The following is a 20,970-nucleotide window of genomic DNA, read 5'->3' on the forward strand; positions in this document are numbered from 1 at the left end:
TTATCAGGAAAAATGTGGGGACATTGGATAGGGATAGATATTAGGATATGAGCTGGGGCACCCAGGAATCAAGTAAATATCTGATGGAGTTTTAACTCAAATGATAAAAACCAACCATAAGGGCAAAAACATACTCACACCTGCACAGCCTGACCCCCCACCCCCCAAGGATGGCCACCCCACTGGACTGGCTGAGCCACAGTGGGTGACAATCTGGAGTTCAGTCCCTGCTCTGTTACTTACTGGCCAGTGATCTAGAGTCACTTCTCCAAGACTAATTTTTCTGTTAAAAGGGAGAATAATCCCTACTTACGTTACGGGGGAAGGGAGAGAAGGGGGTTGAGAATAAAGATAGAGACAGATGCTCTTTGAAACCCAATGAGTCTGTAAAGACGGAGGGACCAGGCCAGCTACTAGTATGCTAAGAGGACAGAGTGTCCCCCGGGCCCTGACACCCCTTGCATCTTAAGTTAATAACCATGACCTATGGCCTCCCTGGCCTCCCACTTAGCTAATTTCTTAGGAAAGTCACCTTTATCCTCACCTTGAAGACCACGGAGCCCCCTATCTAGACAGAGCAGCCAAAAGAGAAGCCTTCGTGTGGTGTAGCTGCTAACACTGCTATAAATCCAGGAGGGAAGCCTGGAGACGGAGTTCAGGCCCAGCGTAGGCTCACGCTCACTTAAAGGACACGTGCTTGAACACTGCCTCCTGCTGAAATTCGAGAGGCCTTAAAGAGCACAGCCCCAAACCCCACCTCGGGTCACAAGTGCTGTGTCTCCGGAAGGAATCAGCTCCTGGATTTCACCCCACCACCACCGCGAATCCTCACTAAAAACCTCCCTTCCTCTCACCATCACAGGTGCTTCCCTCTCCGTCTTCCGTGCAAAATAGCTTAATGTTAAAAGTGCATCGAATCGGATAGACGTCTGCGATAGAAACATTACAAAAATAAGAATACCTCTATACGTATAAAATGAATTGTGCTTTCTTTTTAGAAACCACAAATGGTTTGTGTTCATAAACCTTTTTAATATATATTTGAGAGCCTGGAAGCAATCGGAAATTAGTATTTTTTTCTATTTTTGAATCAGCCTCCCGCCCTTGGCCTTTCACGTGTAGTAAACTGTAAGGTTCAAGAAACTCAGCTCTAAACATTCCAAGTCCCGGTTCCGGGAACTCTCTCCTCTGGTCGTGAACCGAGCGCTGGCGCGCTCCTTCCCTCTCAGTGGGCTAAGAGGTTTGCTGGGCAGATAAACAACTGGGTCTTTCAGCAGGATGGTTTTGAGAGTCGGGCATTAACAAAGAAACGACAAACCCGAAGTGACAGCGCGTCGCCTCACACGCAAGGTCTGGACTGTATGGCTGTGAACCACGAGCTCCGCCGCGTCTGAATCAGCACCCGTTTCGACGTTAGTCTCTCCCTCCTTCCCAAGCTCCAAACCACGCGTGTCAGCGTCCGTGCAACACCACACGCACAGGACCCATTTTCCGTGCGTGTTACCTTGTTGGTCCCCATTCTGTACGGAATGATATTTTTCAAGTATGATGATCTGCAGGACATTTCGTTTTTAATGTATCATTGCTCATTCTCCGAATGCATCAATACAAGAAGAATATTGTATTCTTGTTTTCTCGCGTCCGCGGTAACAACAACAATAAACAAACCTGAAAAACTGTTTCCATTCTTCCAGTTGGTCTCGAAAAAGGGGTGGGGTGTCTGCCATCACAGCCCCATACCCCGGGCAGGGGCGGAAGTCGGCTCTTCGTCTCTTTGCAGCAAAAGTTGCCTAAGCAACGCCCCTCTCTGGCCCAGAGGAGACACTTGAGGACAACATTCCCATTTTGCACGTGTCCCAGGAGACTTCACCGTCACCGGCCACCTCATTTCTCAGGATGCCGCGACATAGAAAGACAAACCGCACCCAGAAGTCCTTCTGACCGAAGTGTCCGAGAGAGATGGGACACGCGCCACATCCCTGTGACTGCAAAGATGCTCAAATAGCGGCCCCTCCATCTCGCCTTTTGGGGGGCAGAACTAACTCCAAGGAGGAGGAGGATGCCCAGCAGCCTGGCCTGCGGCCAAAGACCATGATGGCTCTTCCTTCCAGTGTAGGAAAAGACAGCCGGTGGCTGCCAGTGCGGGGGACTTGTGGGGGGAGGGAGCGAGGGGAGGACGCTAGGCCGGTGTCCAGAACAGCTCTCAGCGGGCAGAGCTCGGCTTTAGTCGTCTTCTCGGCACATCGGCAGGTTGACAAAGGTGAAGACGTTAAACTCGATCATGATGGAGAAGCACAGGAAGATGGCGTAGAGGACCAGCACGTAGACGCCCAGCTTCCAGTCCAGTCTCCATCTGTTGAGATGGATGCCCAGGACCTGGCGGGAGAGAGGGCGAGGGTTGGGCTGGGGCAGAGAGATACAGACAAAAGGCCTTTGTACCGGGAAACGACACACAAACCAGGACCCCGGAACTTCCTCCAAAGCGCGGGCTGGAGCAGAGGGGCGATGCCAGGCATAGCCTTGCTGTGGTCAGCGCAAGCACTGCAGGCTTCAGACCTGTCCACGCCAGGCGAGACCCTGGCCCAACCCTGGGGGACACAAGCCAGCTGCCCTCAGGGAACAGGCCCTCCCCATCCCAGACCTTCTCTAGCATCAGCTGGGTCTTCCGCCAGGTCCTCCCTTTGCTTCAGAACTTGGTAGCCCCGGCCTTCTTCAGCCCTCTTCCAAGGCTGCTGATGGCTCACAGTCTGGCAAACTTCAGCTTGGACCGCCTTCTCCTACGCGTGCGTGTGCGTGTGCATGTTTGGAGGGACAGTTTGGAACACACTCTCATTCTAAATTCTCCCCAGACTCTCCACACCTCCCTTTACTACCTTCGCTCTTACCCCTGAATTGAGGCTCCTCACAGTGGGGTCATAGTCACCGCATCAGAGCAATGTCACAGGCTCTACAGAGATAGGCTACGCCGGGCTCCAGCCCAGCTTTGCCACTTCCTAACCGCGTGACCTTGGGCAAGTCACTCAACCCCTGCGCCTTGCTTTCTTCTGTGAAATGGGATTGGGATCACCCGGCGTTTGTAAGGACTGACAAATCAGCAGAAGTAAAGAGCTGAGCACAGTCCTGGGCACATGGAATATAGAAACCTGAGTTTTACCGTGTGCCAGTCCCCAGGCCTGGCCACATGCCCCCATCCGATGAGCTGGGGAGGACTTCTCTCCCAGAGAGAGGAGACCGAATTCTTTTCCTCTGGTGACTTCTCAGTTGTCCAGGAAAGAGTGCAGTGGTGGGTGCCAACATTCTTCTTATTTTTGTTTTGTCAATTCTCATCTGAGGGTATTTTCTTTCTTTTGACTTTTTAGAGCAGGGGTGGGCAAACTTTTTGACTTGAGGGCCACAATGGGTTCTTAAACTGGACAGGAGGGCCGGAACAAAAGCATGGATGGAGTGTTTGTGTGAACTAATATAAATTCAAAGTAAAGGAGCGGAGGGGAGAGCAAGAGAACCCTCCGCTCTTTCGGCTCCACGGGCTGGATAGAACAGCCGAACGGGCCGGATCCGGCCCGCGGGCCGTAGTTTGCCCACGGCTGTTTTAGAGAGTGGAAGAGAGCAAAGGAGGGAGAGTGAGAGAAACATCGATGTGAGAGAGACACATCAATGGGTTGCCTCCTGCACCAGCCCTGAGTGGGACCGGGTATGGAATCTGCAACCCAGGTACGTGCCCTTGACCAGGGATCACAGCCCGTGCATGGGCCAACACTCTAACCACTGAGCAACACCAACCAGGGCACTTTCCAACACTATTGGCACAGATTGTGTCTGCGGTATCTGAATTTCTATGTTTCCCCAGCTTCGCCCCTCACTGCCAGGAGGAAGAGAGAGGGCTTTCAGAGACACATAGTCAGAGACACCTTAGCGACCGGGTAGAGCCGATGTAATGAAGCATGAGGCCTTTTTTTGGAAATGTAAAAACTCACGGTGAGCGCCACGGAGCCCAGCAACAACACCACGGAGTAGACCAGGCCCCGGCTGTTGATCTTCACCTGCAGAAACAAACACAGGCCTGACTCTCGGGCTGCTCAGGGCCCATTCATCTGCAAGCCCAGCTTATCCCCTGGAAAGCCAGTTCCGGGTGAGCAGGGGGCTGTGGACCATCAGCTAACTGTGGGCTCAAGTCTGGACTCTGCTCGTCTGAGGAAAGGACCAGGAGGGGACAGGTCCGGCAGTGGCTGAGATTCGGGTGAGGCTGGGCGCACGGGGCTTCCCCTGCAGGCACCCCTCGGGCAGCTCTGGAAGCCTTCATGCAAAGTGGGCACTGGGGTGCCAAGGAGAAGGGGGCAGTGTGGCTCCCAGCGCCCCCGGCTGGGAAAGGCCCACAGCACCATCATTCCCGTGAAACGCACGTGCCTGGCGTCTGGCTCGCTCGCTAAGGAGGCGCGAGGAACTTACCGTGGATCCGTAATTGATAACCATGGTCTGCAGACCCCACGGTATGCCGAGTCCCACGAGGATGTCGAACACGTTGCTCCCTATGGTGTTAGAGACCGCCATGTCGCCCAGGCCTGGAGGGGGCAATGGCCACGTGTCATTCACTAGGAGCAAGTCACGGGGAATCCTTGTTCTTCCCCGTAACTGCTCTATCAGTGCCGTCCCTTCACAGGAACGCCTTCTTCCAGACCCCACGTTTCTAAACCCTTCTTCCGAGATCCAAGACCCACTCCGTCAGGAAGTCCACAGGGGCCTGGGATGGCCTGAAGGGTGACCCCCAAGGCTCTTATGCTGGAGTCCTAACCCCTAGGGTCTCAGAATGTGACCTAGTTTAGAGATAGGGTCTTTGCAGAGATAACCAAAGTGAGGTCACGAGGGCGGGCCCTAATCCAACATGACTGGTTTCCTTAGAAAAAGGGGAAACGTGGACACAGACAGCGCAGGGAGAACATCATGGGGACCTGAAGATGGTCATCTATAAGCCAAGGACAGAGGCCTGGGACAGACGCTCGCTCGCAGCCCCCAGCGAGGAGGCGGGCACCAGCCGGCCAGGTGGGAGGTGTAACGAGGTTGGGAGGAGAGGCCGGCGGCCCGCTCTGCACAGGCTGCCCTTGGAGCATCTCTGGCCGCGCTCGCTTCCAAACGTGAGGAACGCACGACCCACTTTCCCTCTCTCCAGGGCCAACTTCCCCGCTGGGCACCTCTCTCCTCCCGTCTGCTCTGAGATTTCACTCCATAATCACAGCCCTGGCCCCCAGACTTTCAAACTGTCATCCGTGGAGGGAGACCTGTGGGCGTCCGCGCTGGACGGCAGCGGTAAACAAAGGCTGGCTCTTGGGTCCTGCCCGCAAAGAGCACGCAGGTCCTGCTCACCTGGCTCAACCCACGTCGCTGGGTAAGCCCCCAGAGAAATGACCTAATGAGCCCAAACACTGTACAAGTTCTAGAACTTCGAAGAAGCAGAGGAAAACAGCTGGAGGTACAGGACACCCCCGCCCCCTGCCTTCCTGGGACCAGAACATTCCTTGTTACTACCTCGTTAGCTAGAAGCAGTCTGGGCTTCAGCCCGGCTGGTATGGGTCAGTGGTTGAGCATCAACCTATGAACCAGGAGGTCACGGTTTGATTCCCAGTCACAGCACATGCCTGGGTTGTGGACTCGATCCCCGTGGGGGGCGTGCAGGAGGCAGCCGATCAGTGATTCTCCCTCATCACTGATGTTTCTATCTCTCCCTCTCCCTTCCTCTTGCTGAAATCAATTAAAAAATATTTAAAAAAAACGAAGTCTGGGCTTCAGCCCTGTGCAATCTCACATTGGGGATTTCAGAAAAAGTTCATTTTTACACAACTGCACGCACGCAGATGCTTCTTGAGGCCTGGAGCTCGTCCGGGAGCGTCCTCCCCACGGGTGGAGCCCGACATGTGCTTTCCAGACGGCTAACTGAACTGCACGTCCTAAGGGCTGTGAGCTGTCACTGGGGCGGGGGGAGGGGCTGCAGGGTGATGCCGATGGCGTGGGGGCCGAGACGCGACAGGTACCTTGTCTCGCCACGATTAAGCTGGCCATGCAGTCTGGAACGCTCGTGCCCGCCGCCAGAAAAGTGATGCCCATGATGACGTCAGGGATCCCAAATGTGTACCCGATAATAGTCACCTGCAGAAGGGGGAGCGCTGAATATCCTGAGAGCTTTTCACCTGGACACAGTCCTGCTGTGACCAATGAAAAAACCCAGAATAGGGTTTTGTTTTAAAAACATCTTATGAGTGTTCTCTGCCGCCCCCCCACCGCACCCGCCCCGCATTATAGGAGTAATATGCATTTTGGGGAGCGTCACCAGGATGGCGGGACGTCCTTGTCTCAGAGTGCAGGGCAGAGCACACACGGACCGGCCTGCTCGGGCTGTGCAGGAAGAGACACTGAGGAGAGCTGACCCACCAGCGCTTAACCTGCGTGGCCAAGAAGGCCTTCGCAAGCACCGCAGGCTGTGGCTGACGGCTTTTAAGGCCATATCGGACATCACACACACAGGACCGGGGTTATCTCGCATTCCTGGGGATGCCTCCATTTTCTTTCTCCAATCGTCTTACTACCTGGCTGAGAACTTGAAGGATGGAAGGAGGAAGGAAGGAAAGGGGTGTGTGCGTGTGCACATTCTGTCCAGGTGTTCAGGAGCAAAGATGCTACCAACTGTCACTTTGCCCTGGACCCAGCCTTGGGACCTCCTGTCCTTGCAGGTGCTCAGTCTTCTCTTGCCCTCAGTCTCCCCAGCTGTGCTAGGGTGCCAGCCGGGATGATCCATTTAGAATGTCCCTCCATTTTGACACGTTCAATAATTTTTTTTTATTGTCTAAAGTTTTACATAAGTCTCCTTTTTCCCCAATTGACTCCCCCCACCCCCAAGCCATTCCCACCCCGGGCAAGCCCCCACCGCCCCAGTGTCTGTGTCCATTGGTTATGCTAATATGCATGCATACAAATCCTTTGGCTGCTCTCTAACCCTCACACCTCCCCTGCCATTTATCTCTGGATCTATTTTTGTTCATCAAATTATGTTGATCATTATATCCCACATACGAGTGAGATCATGTGATATTTATCTTTCTCCGACTGGCTTATTTCGCTTAGCACAGTGGTCGGCAAACTCATTAGTCAGCAGAGCCAAATATCAACAGTACAACGATTGAAATTTCTTTTGAGAGCCAAAAACCGACTTCTGCGCATGGGCCACGAAGTTTCAACTGCACTGTATGTGTGCGCCTGCACATGGTATTTTGTGGAAGAGCCACACTCAAGGGGCCAAAGAGCCGCATGTGGCTCGTGAGCCGCAGTTTGCCGACCACTGGCTTAGCATAATGCTCTCCAGTTCCATCCATGCTGCTGCAAATGGTAAAAGTTCCTTCTTTTTTTTACAGCAGCGTAGTATTCCATTGTGTAGATGTACCACAGTTTTTTAATCCACTCATCTGCTGATGGGCACGTAGGCTGTTTCCAAATCTTAGCTATGGTAAATTGTGCTGCTATGAACATAGGGGTGGATGTATCCTTTCTGATGCGTGTTTCTGGTTTCTTGGGATATCCATTCAATAATTTGTCCCCCCAAAGGGCTGGTACATCTTGCTTGGGTAGAAATTAGGCTAACATGCGGCCCTGGCCAGATGGCTCAGTTGGTTGGAGCATCATCTCTACACCAAAAGGTCATGGGTTTGATTCTCAGTCGGGGCACACACGCAGGTTGCATGTTTGATCTCTGGTTGGGGTTTGTATGGGAGGCAACTGATCCAGGTTTCTCACATTGATGTTTCTCTCTCTAAAAAAAAAATTAATAAAAAATAATATATCCTCAGGTGAGGATAAAAAAGAAATCAGCTACCCTGTGGCACTCCACTATTGTCTGTAGTAGAAATTCCCCTAAACGGAGGTCAGCTGAAGTCCACAGCCACAGGGCAGAGGCCTGAGCAAGGAGGGTCCTCGGACTCCTGCCAGGCCATTTGCTAAGACTCTGCTTTAAGAAGTGGGGGGTGGGGGCGGGCTAGAAGGCGTCAATGGGGGAGAAAGGGGGACATAGCTAATACTTTCAACAATAAAGATTTAACTTCAAAAAAGCGGGATGGTAGAGGTACTAAGTGTCCAAACTCACTGGTAATTAGCAGAACTGATTTAATAATACTGTTATTTTCAGTAATTAGAGAAGAAAAAATTTCACACATTCATTAATTTCATCTTCCCTAATTCTCATACCCACTCAAATATCATGAAATGCTATTTTTTTTTTTTTTACTGCAATGTTGTTTTGGGAATGCATTTTAGTAAGAGATACCACTGGATTTTAAAAAAATCAAATGTAAAGATGGGCTGGCCTTTAACCCTACTGGGAAAACTTTAAGTTTGCAAATTACATTCATTTAAGGCATAGTTTTTGTTATCTCAGACTGACATCCTTTCTGGGAAAGTTGGGTAATAGCTAGATACAGCTCTTCCCCCACCGGAAAACACACACACAGGCGCGCACACGAACACAAACACACATACACATTAGCAAACATGTACACAGGTGCACACACACTAGCACACATGCACACAGGAGCACACGCACGTGTGCCCGCACGCGCACGCGCACGCGCACACACACACACACACCAGCATCTATTTCGCCTGCATCTGACCAAGCATGGAGCAACAGTGCTGGCTGCGTCTCATGGTGCAAGCAGCTGATATCCACAGTTATGAGCAGTTTTCTCTGCTGCCAGCTCAGAGCATGGCGCCTGTGCAGAGACTTCTTCCCCCAGTCACCTTATCAGACAGTGAGGATCTTCCTCGTTTTGGAGAGGGGGGCCATGGTTCAGAGACGTTGGACACCTCCCTAAGTCTCATAGAACCTAAGTGGCAAAACTAGGGTTCAAATCCACTGCCATGTGACCCCCTTCAGCCCACCTTTCCCCACCACGCTGCTCCCCTCCGGCTAAGGGAGCGGTGGCCCTTCTGCCTCTGAAACCAAGACTCGCTCGCCCTTTCTGCAGCCGGCATCGGGTGTGAGGAGGAGAGTGATCGCTGACAGTGAGCTCCACAACAGAAATGCAGCCATCCTGTACCACATCTGCTCTGTATGCTCCTGCGCGCCACCCCGCTCCCCCGCCCCCATGCGGAAGGAGGAGGGGGAGGGGAAGGGGAGAAGGAAGAGATGGAGGAGGGAAAAGAAAGGAAGGACCCTACAGGGGGTCCCTCTTGGCCCAGCCAATGGAGGTTTGTGCTGAGAGCTGTGCCAGGGAGCTGACCAGGAGCTATACCAGGGCCTCTCCACCTGCAAAACTTCAGCTCAAATGGCACCGAAAATTCCAGCAATAAACTGAGAGGCAGTTCAGGATAGTGGGTTGAGATCATGGACTCAGGAGAACAATAGACCAGGGCTCTAATCCCAACCTAGAACTCACTAATGATGTAACTAATTGTGTATTAGATGCTAATAGTATAACTAACTGGGCAAATTACTCAATCTCCGTGCCTCAGTTCCTTCATCTGTAAAATGGGCATAATAAAAATGGTTGTTATGAGGACTAAAAGAGTTTCTATACAGTTTATACATGTGCCTGAACACAGAAGCGGGAGAGGAACATCCCTTGGCAAGGAGCATAGAAGGGCTGCTTGTATTCATCTCCCACTGACGCCCGTCTCCCCCACATTCCCCCGGGGAACCCTGGAAAGGACAGGGGCCTAGTGATGAGCTCTCTCGAGCTCTTCACAGCGACACCTTCAAGGGATCAGGCCCAGTCCTTGACTTCCAGTCCATGCCACTCCCGCCATATTATCTTTCCATCCTGCCGGGTGTGAAGGTTCATCTCCACCCCCCGTGCCTGCATTGCATGGAAGTGCCACACTGTATCTGTCTGGGCATCCCTGGTGCATAGCTCAGCAGCATGCACCTCTGCCAATACCCCTTCTCACTGAAAAATAAGCCAAGGTCAGGGAGGATGGCAACTAGCTCAAGGTGGCACAGCAGTGCCTGAGTTTGCTCTCCCACCTCTAGCAGGTGCTAGGCAGGGCTGTCTGTCCACCCGGCTCCCGCCACTCACCAGCCACACCATTAGGTAGGAGAAGACGGCAATCCACAGCGTGGCGGTGAGGAAGGTGACCATGAAGAACTTCTCCCAGCGGGGCTTGCTGCAGTTGGGGATGGTGACGCACAGGAGGAAGATGAGCGGCCAGGTGAACACCCACTTGGCTTTGTCCCCTCTTGTCTCTGCAGGGGGATGGGACAGAGCAAGAAGGGAGGGGAGAGAAGCACACACTGGGTTACACACCTGTCAGTCTACCTGTCTGTCTATGTTTTTCAAGTCAAACAAGAGAATGCTACCAATGTGACTCTGAGCAACTGATCTCACAGAATCACATACCTCCTAATGTCACCCCAAAAGTGCTCTTAGCAACACAATCCATTAAGTATTTGTTGATTGAATAACTCCAGTCGGTCCAAATCCTTCAGCGTAAGGAAAGTGAGACCCAGAGTGGGAACAGACTTGCCCAGGGTAGCTGGAATAGGGATGTGGAATTTGGATGGGCTTTGGAATCAGACAGACCTGGGTTGGCATTCAAATGGCCTGGAGAAATCTCATCAACTCTACTTCCTCCTCTGATAATAACAGCTGCAGTAACAATAACAACACAATAATCAATGCATGAAATATTTGCTATGTGTACCAGGCACAGTCCTAAGTTCTTTGTCTTTAGTAGTTTCTTCATCTGTTCAATGGGAACGTTTCTCTTTCTTGGTTGTGGAAGAAGGACATGATACGATGTATGTAACACACTCCCATGTACATAAAACACTAAGCAAAGGGAGAGCCCAGCCTGGCACACGGTAGGTATTCTGGAAATTTCAGCTCCTTTGCTCCTAGGTCACATACTCAGCCCGTGGCTGGTGCAAGACTAAAATATGGGTGTCCTGGCTGGCGGGTATGACCTCACTGGCTCCTGGGAATCCACAAACAGTTCACCCAAGGAAAGGCGGCCTCCAAAAACCACCAAGTACAAGCCTAGTGTGCTTCATAAGCCACTGGGTATGGTGTGCATAGGCAGGCTCAAAACCAGCTCGTGGGAGATGCCACTGAAATGTGGAGGGGAACCTCGAAAATTCTCTGCTCCATAAAGGCAGCGAGAACACTGGCCAAAATGGTCACAATCAACCCTTTTCAGAACTCTGGAAACTAACCAAAGGCTTGCAGCAATCCAGGGAGTGTTTCCTTAAGAATATTGACTGGGTCTCAGTAAGAACAGCGAGCTCTGTGGAGTTCTAACGTGCCCTGTTTCCATTCCCTCTCACCAGCTCTGCAGAAGCCTTGAAGACAGCAGCCTGGACCCCACTAGAAGGTGCAGGAGAAGGATGGAGCTCCTTCTAAGTCCATTCCCAGAGAAGGGGCATTATTTGACCTGTCTGGTGCAATCTTGGAAGATCCCGCTTCCAAGGATGTCCTTTTACCTGAACCAGAGCTCAGCCAATGTGAATAGCCTCTTCCTTGGGGCATTTGTTGAAAACAATCAGAGGCCATTGTTGAGCAGCACGCTGCTGAAAGTGGTGGGTAACTGGACAGACAATAGGTGAATCAAAAAACATACAAGGAAAAGCTGGGGATGTGGTATCTATGGAGGGCTTCGCAAAGCTCCTACTATTTCTGGGAATCTGAAAACCACAGCATGTGTAGGGCTGTGCCAAGGATTATTCGAATGCTCAGGAAAGGCTTGAGAATGCTCTGAGCTTTCACCCTGACCCAGCGTCGAGGCTCTGAGCGAGGAAGAAGTAAAGGCTGCGGTGCGGTTGTAAACGGCTTGCTTGAGTGTTGAAGATCTGCCCCCAGATACACAGAACCCGTCAGAGATGACTGGGAGACTCCCTGGACCCAGACACCTCAGGAGATCCCTGCGCAATCATTAGGTGACCCTGGGCTAACCTAGCAGGTATTTCAGGGGCCACACGCAACAAAAAATACAGGCTTTACAGAATTATTTGAGAAATTATTTGAGAAAAAAAGGACAACAATAAATAGTAACAATACGCAGACTTGAAGGGAGAAGAGTATGTTTTCTAGAGTTGCCAAATTACATTATTTTAAATGCCCAGTTTCCAACAACAATAAGAACAACAATTTAGGAGACATGCAAAGAAACAAGAAAGTACAGCCCATACACAGGAAAAAAAAGCAGTCATTAAGAACTATCTCTGAGGAATTCAAGACATTGGATTTACTAGACAAAGACTTTAAATCAGATATTTAAAAATATGCACAAAGAAGTTTTTCAAATGCCTGAAAAAATGAAAGGAAAGTATGAGAATAATTTATCACCATAATATATCAGAATAAAAAAGTAAAAAGTATGAAAAAGAGCCAAAATAATTCTGGAATTGAAAAGTACAATAATTAAAATTAAAAATTCACTAGAGAGGCCCAACAGTAGATTTGAGTAGAAAAAAGAGAAATATCATTAGCCTTGCAGTAGGTCAATGAGATTATCTTGCCTCAGGAAGAGAAAGAAAAAGAATAAAAAGAAATGAACTGTGTCTCAGAGACGTATGGCACATCATCAAACATGCTCAATGAGGGTGCCAGGCAGAGAGGAGAGAGAATAAGGGGAAGGAAGGATATTTGAAGAACTCATATTAAAAAACTTCCCAAATCTGATGGAAAACATTAAAATCTACTTTCAAGAATACACATTCATCTCAAATTCACATGGAACACTCTCCAGATTAAATGATGTTACATCATAAAACAAGCATCAAGAAGTTTAAAAGGATTTAAATCATGCCTCGTATGTTCTACAATCATTCCACAATGGAAAGAAATTAGAAATCAATAGCAGAAGAGAAATTGGAAGAGTCACCAATATGCGGAAGTTAAACAACACACTCCTTAATAACCAATGGGCCAAAGAAGAAATCAAGGGAAATTAGAAAATACTTTGAGATGAATGAAAATGAAAACACCACATACCAAAACCTTTGGGATGCAGTTAAAGTAGTACTTAGAACTTTATAGCTACAAATGACTATATTAAAGATCTTAGATCAGTGACCTAATTTCTTAAGAAACAAAAATGGGAGAGCAAATTGAATCCAAAGAAAACAGAAAGAAGGAAATAATTAAGATTGAAGCGGAAATAAAGTGAAAAAGAAAATTAAAAAATGAAAGCATCAATGAAACTAAAAGTTGGTTGTTTAAAAAGATCAACACAATTGACAAACCTTTAGCCATAATGACCAAGCAAAAAAAAGAGAAAAGATTCAAATTACTAAAATCAGGAATGAGAGAGGGTCATCACCATGGACCTCACAGAAATAAAAAGAATTATTAAGGAATACGATGAACAATTGTGCCTAAGAAATTGGATAATGTAGGTACAACAAACAAAATTCTACAAAGACAGAAACTTACCCAAACTGACTAAAAAAGATAGAAAAGCTGAATAGATTTACAATAAGAGATTGACATAGTAATAAAAAAACACACACAACCTTCCTTTAAAGTAAAGCCAGGACCAGATGGCTTCATGGTGATTTCTACCAAATGTTTAAAGGAGAATCAGCATGAATCCTTCAAATATTCTTCCAAAAGATAGAAGGCGAGGGAACATTTCCAAGTGCTCTCTATGAAGCCACTGTTACCCTGATATCAAAGCCAGACACCAAGAGAACAGAAAACTGCAGACCAATATCCCTTATGAAGACAGATGCAAAATCCCTTAACAAAATTCTGGGAAGCTGAATCGAATAACATATAAAAATGATTATACACCTGGACCGAGTGGGACTTATCACAGGAATACAAGCTTGGCTCAACATACGAAATTTAACCCATCCAATATACCAGGGTAACAGAATAAAGGGCAAAACTGCAATCATGTCCATCGAGGCAATAAAGGCACTGGACAAAATCTAACGCCTTTTCATCATAAAACACTCAATGATCTAGAAAGAGAAGATAATTTCCTCAACTCGGTAAAGGGCATCTTCAATGAACCCTCCATTAACATCATACTTAATGGTGAAAGACTGAAAGCTTTCAACAAGATGAGGATGTGTGCTCTTACCCTTTAGACCAGGTCAGCATTGTGTGGAAGGTTTAGCTGGGGAAACTAGGCAAGAAAAAAAAAAACACGTAAGAGTCACTCAGATTAGAAAGAAAGAAGGAAAAGTATCCCTATTTGTAGATGGCATGATCTTATATAAAGAAAATTCCAAGTAATACACACACACACACAAAAAAAATTAGAACTACAAAGAAGTTCAGCAAGTTGCAAGATACAAGATCAATATACAAAATTTAGGTGTACTTCTATACAATAGCAATGAACAATTCAAAAATGAAATTAAGGAGATAACTTAACACAGCATCAAAAAGAAGAAAATGTTTATGAATCAATGCAACAAGAGAAGTACATGATTTACATGCTGAAAATTATCTAACGTCATTGAAGGAAATTCGAGACGGAATAAATACATGGAAAGACGGACTGTACAGGGATCGAAAGACTTAATGTTAACATGGAAATATTCCCCAAACTGATCTACAGATTCAATATAACCCCTATTAAAATTCCAGCTGACTTTTTTTGCAGAAATTGATAAGCTGATTCTAATATTCTTATGAAAATGCAAGGGAACCAGAATAGCCAAACTCATCTCGAAAAAAGAACAAAGTTGGGAGCTCCCTGGCTTACACCTGCCTGAATCGGGTTTCTCTAACATTAAGAGAGTCTGAACTAATTCATGGTTTCAATGATAACAGGATCCGGGGCTACTGGGGTAATGGAACAATGTCTATACCCAGGGACATAGCCCCAACACCACGAGAAGCCCCTTCTGCCCCCCATCCATTCCTTCAAGTGCAATGTCAGAGGCATCTGAGAAATGCTCATATCATGGGCTCTGATAAACATGCAAACATCAGCAAGAGGAAAAAGTGCTGCTATTGTTCTTTCCCTAAGCTTTCAGATTTCTCTTTTGAAGTAGAAAATGACAATTTCATTATGTAAAAAAATCTTTAAAATGAACTGTAACAAAACAGATGACTAATCATAGTGAAGGATAAATTATGAACAGATGCAGTTGCTTGTGAAAAACTTCAAACAAATTAACTGGGACAGTCAACTAACTAGACAGTCCAATGAAGGGAGTGGTTAACTTGAGGCGTGTGGGGATGTGGGTGTCACTGGACGTTGTCAAGTAGATACTCACGGACCCTGGAAGTAGGAGTGTTTTTGTGATCTAGAGAGCATAGCTCCAGGCCAGTGGTTCTCAAACCTGAATATAAATCGGAACGCCCTGGAGAGCTTGTTAGAGCCCCAGAGCTAATGATTTGGCAGGTGAAATGGGGGGGAGGGGGCCCAAGAATTTGCATTTCTAATAGCATCCCAGGTCCTGGTAATGCTATTGTCTTGGAACCACTTTTTGAGAATCACCAGTTTAGATGAACTCCATTTAAAAACAATATGATTAACATATCATCAAATTTACCTGCTTAAACGTACATGGTTTTTAGCAAATTAGAAAGCTGTGTAATCATCACCACTATGTAATTCTGGAGACTCTCATCACCCTCCAGAAAAACCCCCATACCCATTAAGCTTTCATCCCCCATCCCCTCTCCTCACTCAGACTCTGGCAACCACTAATCTACCTGTGTCGATAGACTTGACTATTCTGGACATTCCATTGTGTCTGGCTTCTTTCAAATACCATATGTCTTCAAAGTGCACCCACGCTACAGCATATATCAGTCCTGCGTTCCCTTTTATGGATGAATAATCATCCACTTTATGGATATGCCCAGTTGCGTTTACCCATTTATCACTTGCTGGGTATCTGGGTTGTTTCTGCTTTTTGGCTGCTATGAACATTCATGTAGAAGTTTTTGCATGTGCGTTTCATTTCTCTTGGATAGATAGCTAGGGCTGGAACGGCTGTGTCACGCAGTGACTATGTTTAACTCTTTGAGGAACTGCCAGACTGTTTCCCAAGTGGCTGCACAGGAGGCAACACTTGCTGTTCCTCCTCCCCACCGGCAGGCTCTCTGCCTTAAACACTCAGCAAACTGGCGATGGCAGGGTGGAGCTGTCGGGTCCCTGGGTTTGCAAACCACACAGACCCAGCAGCTGGCCTCCTCCCGCCCCCTTCCTTCCTGCCGCCCCCTGAATCCCAGAGCGGACGTTCCACCTCAGCAGAGGGCCCTCTTGCCAACAGTCGGCATTGCGACCAGGCAGAGGACAGCACTTTGGTGTCAGGTAGCCTGGGGACCAGCCCTGGCCGTGGCATCTGCTCACCTGTGTGTGGCTTCCTGAGCCCCCGTTTCCTCATTCCTGAAGTGGGGACCACGCCAGCCATTCAGCAGGCCTCTGTCAGACTCTAAGTACTGAACATAAGATGCTGAGAGCAACGCTTGATTGAAGGATGTGTTTGCCAAGCTACCAACTGGGGCTGACCCTCCTCTGCCTCACTATGGGACTGAAGCCACAGGGTCCCTGACCAGGTTTGCTCTAAGGTAAGTCATCTGTGAAGACTTAACTTAGAGCAGAATGTCTCTGCTTTTCTCCAGGCTGCACGACCACATGGAGGTGGACATGCTGAGCTGGCCTTCAGCAGCCTCATTCCAACCTCCTTCACTAGTGTCTGCAGAGGCATCTCCCAGCATCTCCCAGAATCCCTTGCAGCTGAAATTCAGGATTCATAATAGATTCCCTGATTTGAAGAGGAGAATTGAGGTAGGGCCAGGCTACCTTTCTGCCGCTTCAGATGCATTCCGATTAAATCGGGCATCCATGCCCAAGCACTAGACAATCCCAGAGGGCTGACCAGCACCCCAGTGTCCAGCTCATGTTGCTATGGGAGTCAAGACACAGCTGTGGCCGAAACCGGTTTGGCTCAGTGGATAGAGCGTCGGCCTGTGGACTGAAGGGTCCCGGGTTCGATTCCGGTCAAGGGCATGTACCTTGGTTGCGGGCACATCCCCAGTAGGAGGTGTGCAGGAGGCAGCTGATCGATGTTTCTCTCATCAATGTTTCTAGCTCTCTATCCCTCTCCCTTCCTCTCTGTAAAATATCAATAAAATATATTAAAAAAAAAAAAAAGACACAGCTGTGGCAGTGGCCTCCTGGTCCCAGCTCACAGCTCTGGTGCTGAGCTCTTGAATTCAACAGTTCTGATGCATTCTGGCTCCCTGCCCCCTAGTTCTGGCACGGCGGCAGTGCCACTCCGGTGCCGACATTCCAGTGCCCTTCCCACAACTGTGTAAGGCACCTATGCCCCTGTACTTCCATTTTCCTGCATCTGAGATGGGCTACAACCTTCATCTTCCAATAATGCTAGAGGCGTGTGTGTGCTCAGCCCTCTTCCCTCAGAACCACACTCCCAGGGGCCGCCAGAGCCACGTTGGCCAGCACAGCTGAGTGCCCGGGGTGGACATCTGACGTCTGGGTTGATGGCATTTTCTCTCTCGGGACTCTGGACCTCACATGTAACACCAGGGAGCTGTTAGGAGGCGGGAGCCGTCATGCATCGGTCTGGGGCCAGTGGAGGCCCCAGTCTGCCATCTGGACCAACCATGAATTTTCAGCCAGTCTGCAGCCAAGGAACAGATGAGACAGCCACGGATGGAGAAATGAAGAGCCAGGAAGAAGCTCGACACCCGCTGAGGCCTCGAGTCAGCCCCCAGCGAGTCCAACTGCTTCCCTGCTCTCAGGACCCTAACACGCCCCTATAACCGTATTTTTGAAAAGGTTCCTCTTTAGCTCAAGGCAGCTTGTGGGGGCTCCTGTTGCTGGCAGGTGAGGACTTCAGGACCCAGCTCATGTCCACTGCATCGGAGTCCTGGGCCCTTCACCTCCCACCTCCCAGCCTGCACTGCCCTGGCCTGCCTGTGGGGGCACCACGGAGTGGATCCCAGGGCAGGTGGCCCAGGGACCTGGTTCTGTCTAGTTGAGACTGCCCCTTGGACAAGCCCCTGCCTCTCCTTGGACCTCAGTTTCCCACTCTGGAATATAAGAAGGCTGGTCTGAAAATGTCCAAGATCCCTTTTAATCCTAGTCTTCAGAGACTGTTGCTAACCACAAGGAACTCAGAGGAAAATTGTTCTCATTTAGATTAAAAATATATATATCAAGCCTCTTTCTCCACTATGCTCTATTAGCTGTTTTTACAAACCACTCATAGCCAGAAAGTGGAAAGAACACAAATTTCCATGAACTGATGGATACATTATTCAGCCATACAAAGGAACGAAGCGCTGATACATGCTACAACACGGAGAAACCTTGCAAACATCACGCTAAGTAGCAGGCAGTCATGAAAGGCCATATGTTGAACGATTCCATGTATATGAAATGTCCAGAATGGATAAATCTAAAGAGACAGAAAGTAGCTTAGTGGTTGCCAGGAGATGGGATTGGGAATAATTGCTAATGGGTAGAGGGTTTCTTTTGGGGGTGGAATATTCTGAAATTGATTGTGGTGATGGTTGCACAACTTGGTGAATACAGAACCTTGTGAAAACCCCTCAAAGGTATACCTTAAAGATATGACTTTAAGGTAGGTGGATTATCTCTCAATGAAGCTGCTATTCACCAATAAAAACGCTCAGCCAGCAGTTGTTCTAATCGGGCTGTGGACTGGCATTCAGCGAGCCACAGTGACTGATTCACAAGGGCGCGTCTTCGAAACCCTGACCTTGACTTAGGAGCCAATCTACCAAACGTGCAATTACTCCGATGGCTCCCGAGACCGAGGCAAGAACAAGGTTATTTCCACCATAAAGTGCTGAGTGTCTCTGGGGGCCTGGAACAGACAGGAACTGCGCGTGGCGTTTCACGTGGAAATGAGCCCACAGCACCTGCAGTTTCTCCCGTTTCCCCCGATGTGCTGAGGGGCCGAGAGGAAAGATCCGGTGCATGGAGTTTTCTAGAGTTCCGTTTGTGCAGTACCCCCTCCCAGGGTTCAGAGACACGATACAGACCTCGCTCTCCCCAGCCAGGTGCTTTGGAGAACTGAGGAACACGGGGGTGGGGTGAGAGGAAGAAGCCCTAAAACGCCGGACATTTCCAATTGCCCGTGCTGAGTTTTATTATAACGAAGGAAGACAAGATTTAGGGCTGCCATCCAAGCTCTGACAAGAGCACGTGAGGTCCCAAGGGCCCATAATTCAACTCAGTCCAACACGGTTCACACACAAGGTGTACAGCCAGGACGGAGGCAAGCACTTCGTCGTGGGCTCCGAAGGAAAGGGGCCGAAAGCACCCATTGGTTGGTGACAGTGCTGTCCCCTCGGCACGCCTGGGCTCAGAGTGTCAGCGTGCAGACCCCAGCTCTGCCCCTTCCTCCTGGGTGACCCTGGAGGGCATGCTAGACCTCTCTGTGCCTGAGTTTCTTCCCCTGGGCAGTGGCATCATGGTGACAGTAGCCACCTTCTAGGTCGTCATGAGAACACGATGCATTGATACCTGGGAGGCACCCTGCCTGGTCCACAGGAAGTCCTCAGTGGGTTTTACCTCCCATTGCTGTTCAAGAACCTCCAAGGGCTTGCACTTTTGAAAAACACACATTCCCCCCAGGTTCTCCCTTGAAGTGGGCTGAACTATATTGTAGGTCCGGGGCACATATTTATCTAAGGCCATTCGCCCGCCCCCTCTGTGACCGCCGTGGGCCAATCCGTGCCGGCGTTCACAGCTCGGGAGGCTCAGGGTGGAGAGAGGCTGCCCACCTAATGGCAGTGTGACTCGGGAAGTCTCACAGCCCCTCCGAGCCTCAGTTTCCCTCTGTAAAATGGGGATAAGGATAATGCCTCCCTCACAAGGCAGCTGCGAGGATTTAATGGAAGTGCACCTAAAGCAGCAGCCACACGGCTGTCTATCCTACCCCCACCCCTGCTTCTCACGGCCAGGAGGGGCAGAGGGGGAGGAAGTGACTCCTGGTTTCCAAGGGCAACCGCTGGAAACACATCCGCCCGGGCACAAAGGGAGCTTTCCGCAGGGACCCACACTGGCCGGAGCTCGCAGCCCAGGAATGTCCCAGGAATGTCCTGGAGCCTCTGGCCTGAGGGGGAAGGTGGACCAACGGCAACAGAAGCCCTCGCCCGCCAGGAAGGGCAGCGCTCCCTGCAGAAGGCCTCAGGGTGCAGAGGCCCTGGGAGCTCCTGGTCCCAGCCCTTCTAAGACAGCAGCGTTCTAAACACCCACCCCAGGAGGTGACCTGCCTAGGGTCCCCTCGAGGAGCCAGATCTGATTTCCCATCACCACTTCTGGGAGGAGCACCAAATCCTGGGGCAAGGGGAGGGGGCGGCTGGCCCTGGGTCCAACCCATCCAACCCACCATCGAGGTTTCAAGGAAACGGAGACGCGTGGGCCTCACAGGTGAACACCTCACTTTACAGGACCAGAGCTGCCACAGGCATGTCCCTTCGCCGGGTCCCTGCAGAGCCCCGGACAGCGGCCAGCCTCAGGACCAGGACTCGGATGAAGTGGCCCATGGAGGGTGGTGGCTGAGGCCCCATCAGGCTCCACGTCTGTAAAATGGGGACCCACCACCCACCTTTTGGGGCTGGAGGACAGAACTCAAGAATGGGAGGTCCTCGGTCCCACCGGGGCCAGCGTGGCTCAGTTCTGGATGGTGGCTGCAGCCACACATGGCCCTCCTTGGCATCTGAGCTCCAGGCCCCGAGGAACTGGAAGCCCTTCCGTGACCGCGGCCCAGAGTCCCTGTGCTGGCCACGCGATGGCTCGGGGCTGCGTGGGGTACCCAGGGCGATGGTCCTCTTATGAATGTGGAAGTTAAAAACACGAGGAGAGGCAGCCCCAGCCCCCACCCCAGGATCCTGCTCGTGTGTCCAACAGGTAATCTCATATACGTTCCTAGGGTGTAGAGAAGATCACCCCCTTTCTCTCAGTGTCCAGACCCCAAAACCAAGCTCCCACCGACCACAGGGTGACCATTAGCCCAACAGACCAGCTGGC

The 20,970-nt window shown here is 49.8% G+C and overlaps 1 protein-coding gene across 4 annotated transcripts in view; it reads right to left on the bottom strand.

The window, feature by feature from the left end:
• Nucleotides 1-1,011: 1,011 nt before the first annotated feature.
• SLC24A4 (solute carrier family 24 member 4) overlaps nucleotides 1,012-20,970 on the bottom strand; it is a 122,244-nt gene continuing 102,285 nt past the window's right edge. For all 4 annotated transcript variants that reach the window (XM_080682411.1, XM_080682410.1, XM_080682412.1 and 1 more), the window contains 5 exons: nucleotides 10,053-10,219; nucleotides 6,024-6,138; nucleotides 4,447-4,559; nucleotides 3,975-4,040; nucleotides 1,012-2,376 (listed from right to left, as the gene is read on the bottom strand). In XM_080682411.1, coding sequence (XP_080538537.1) covers nucleotides 2,224-2,376; nucleotides 3,975-4,040; nucleotides 4,447-4,559; nucleotides 6,024-6,138; nucleotides 10,053-10,219 — 614 coding nt within the window. In that variant the 3' untranslated portion in view covers nucleotides 1,012-2,223. The remainder of the gene's footprint in view (nucleotides 2,377-3,974; nucleotides 4,041-4,446; nucleotides 4,560-6,023; nucleotides 6,139-10,052; nucleotides 10,220-20,970) is intronic.

The sequence above is a fragment of the Plecotus auritus genome (genome assembly GCF_963455305.1).
Source record: "Plecotus auritus genome assembly, chromosome: 1".
Lineage (NCBI taxonomy): Eukaryota > Metazoa > Chordata > Mammalia > Chiroptera > Vespertilionidae > Plecotus > Plecotus auritus.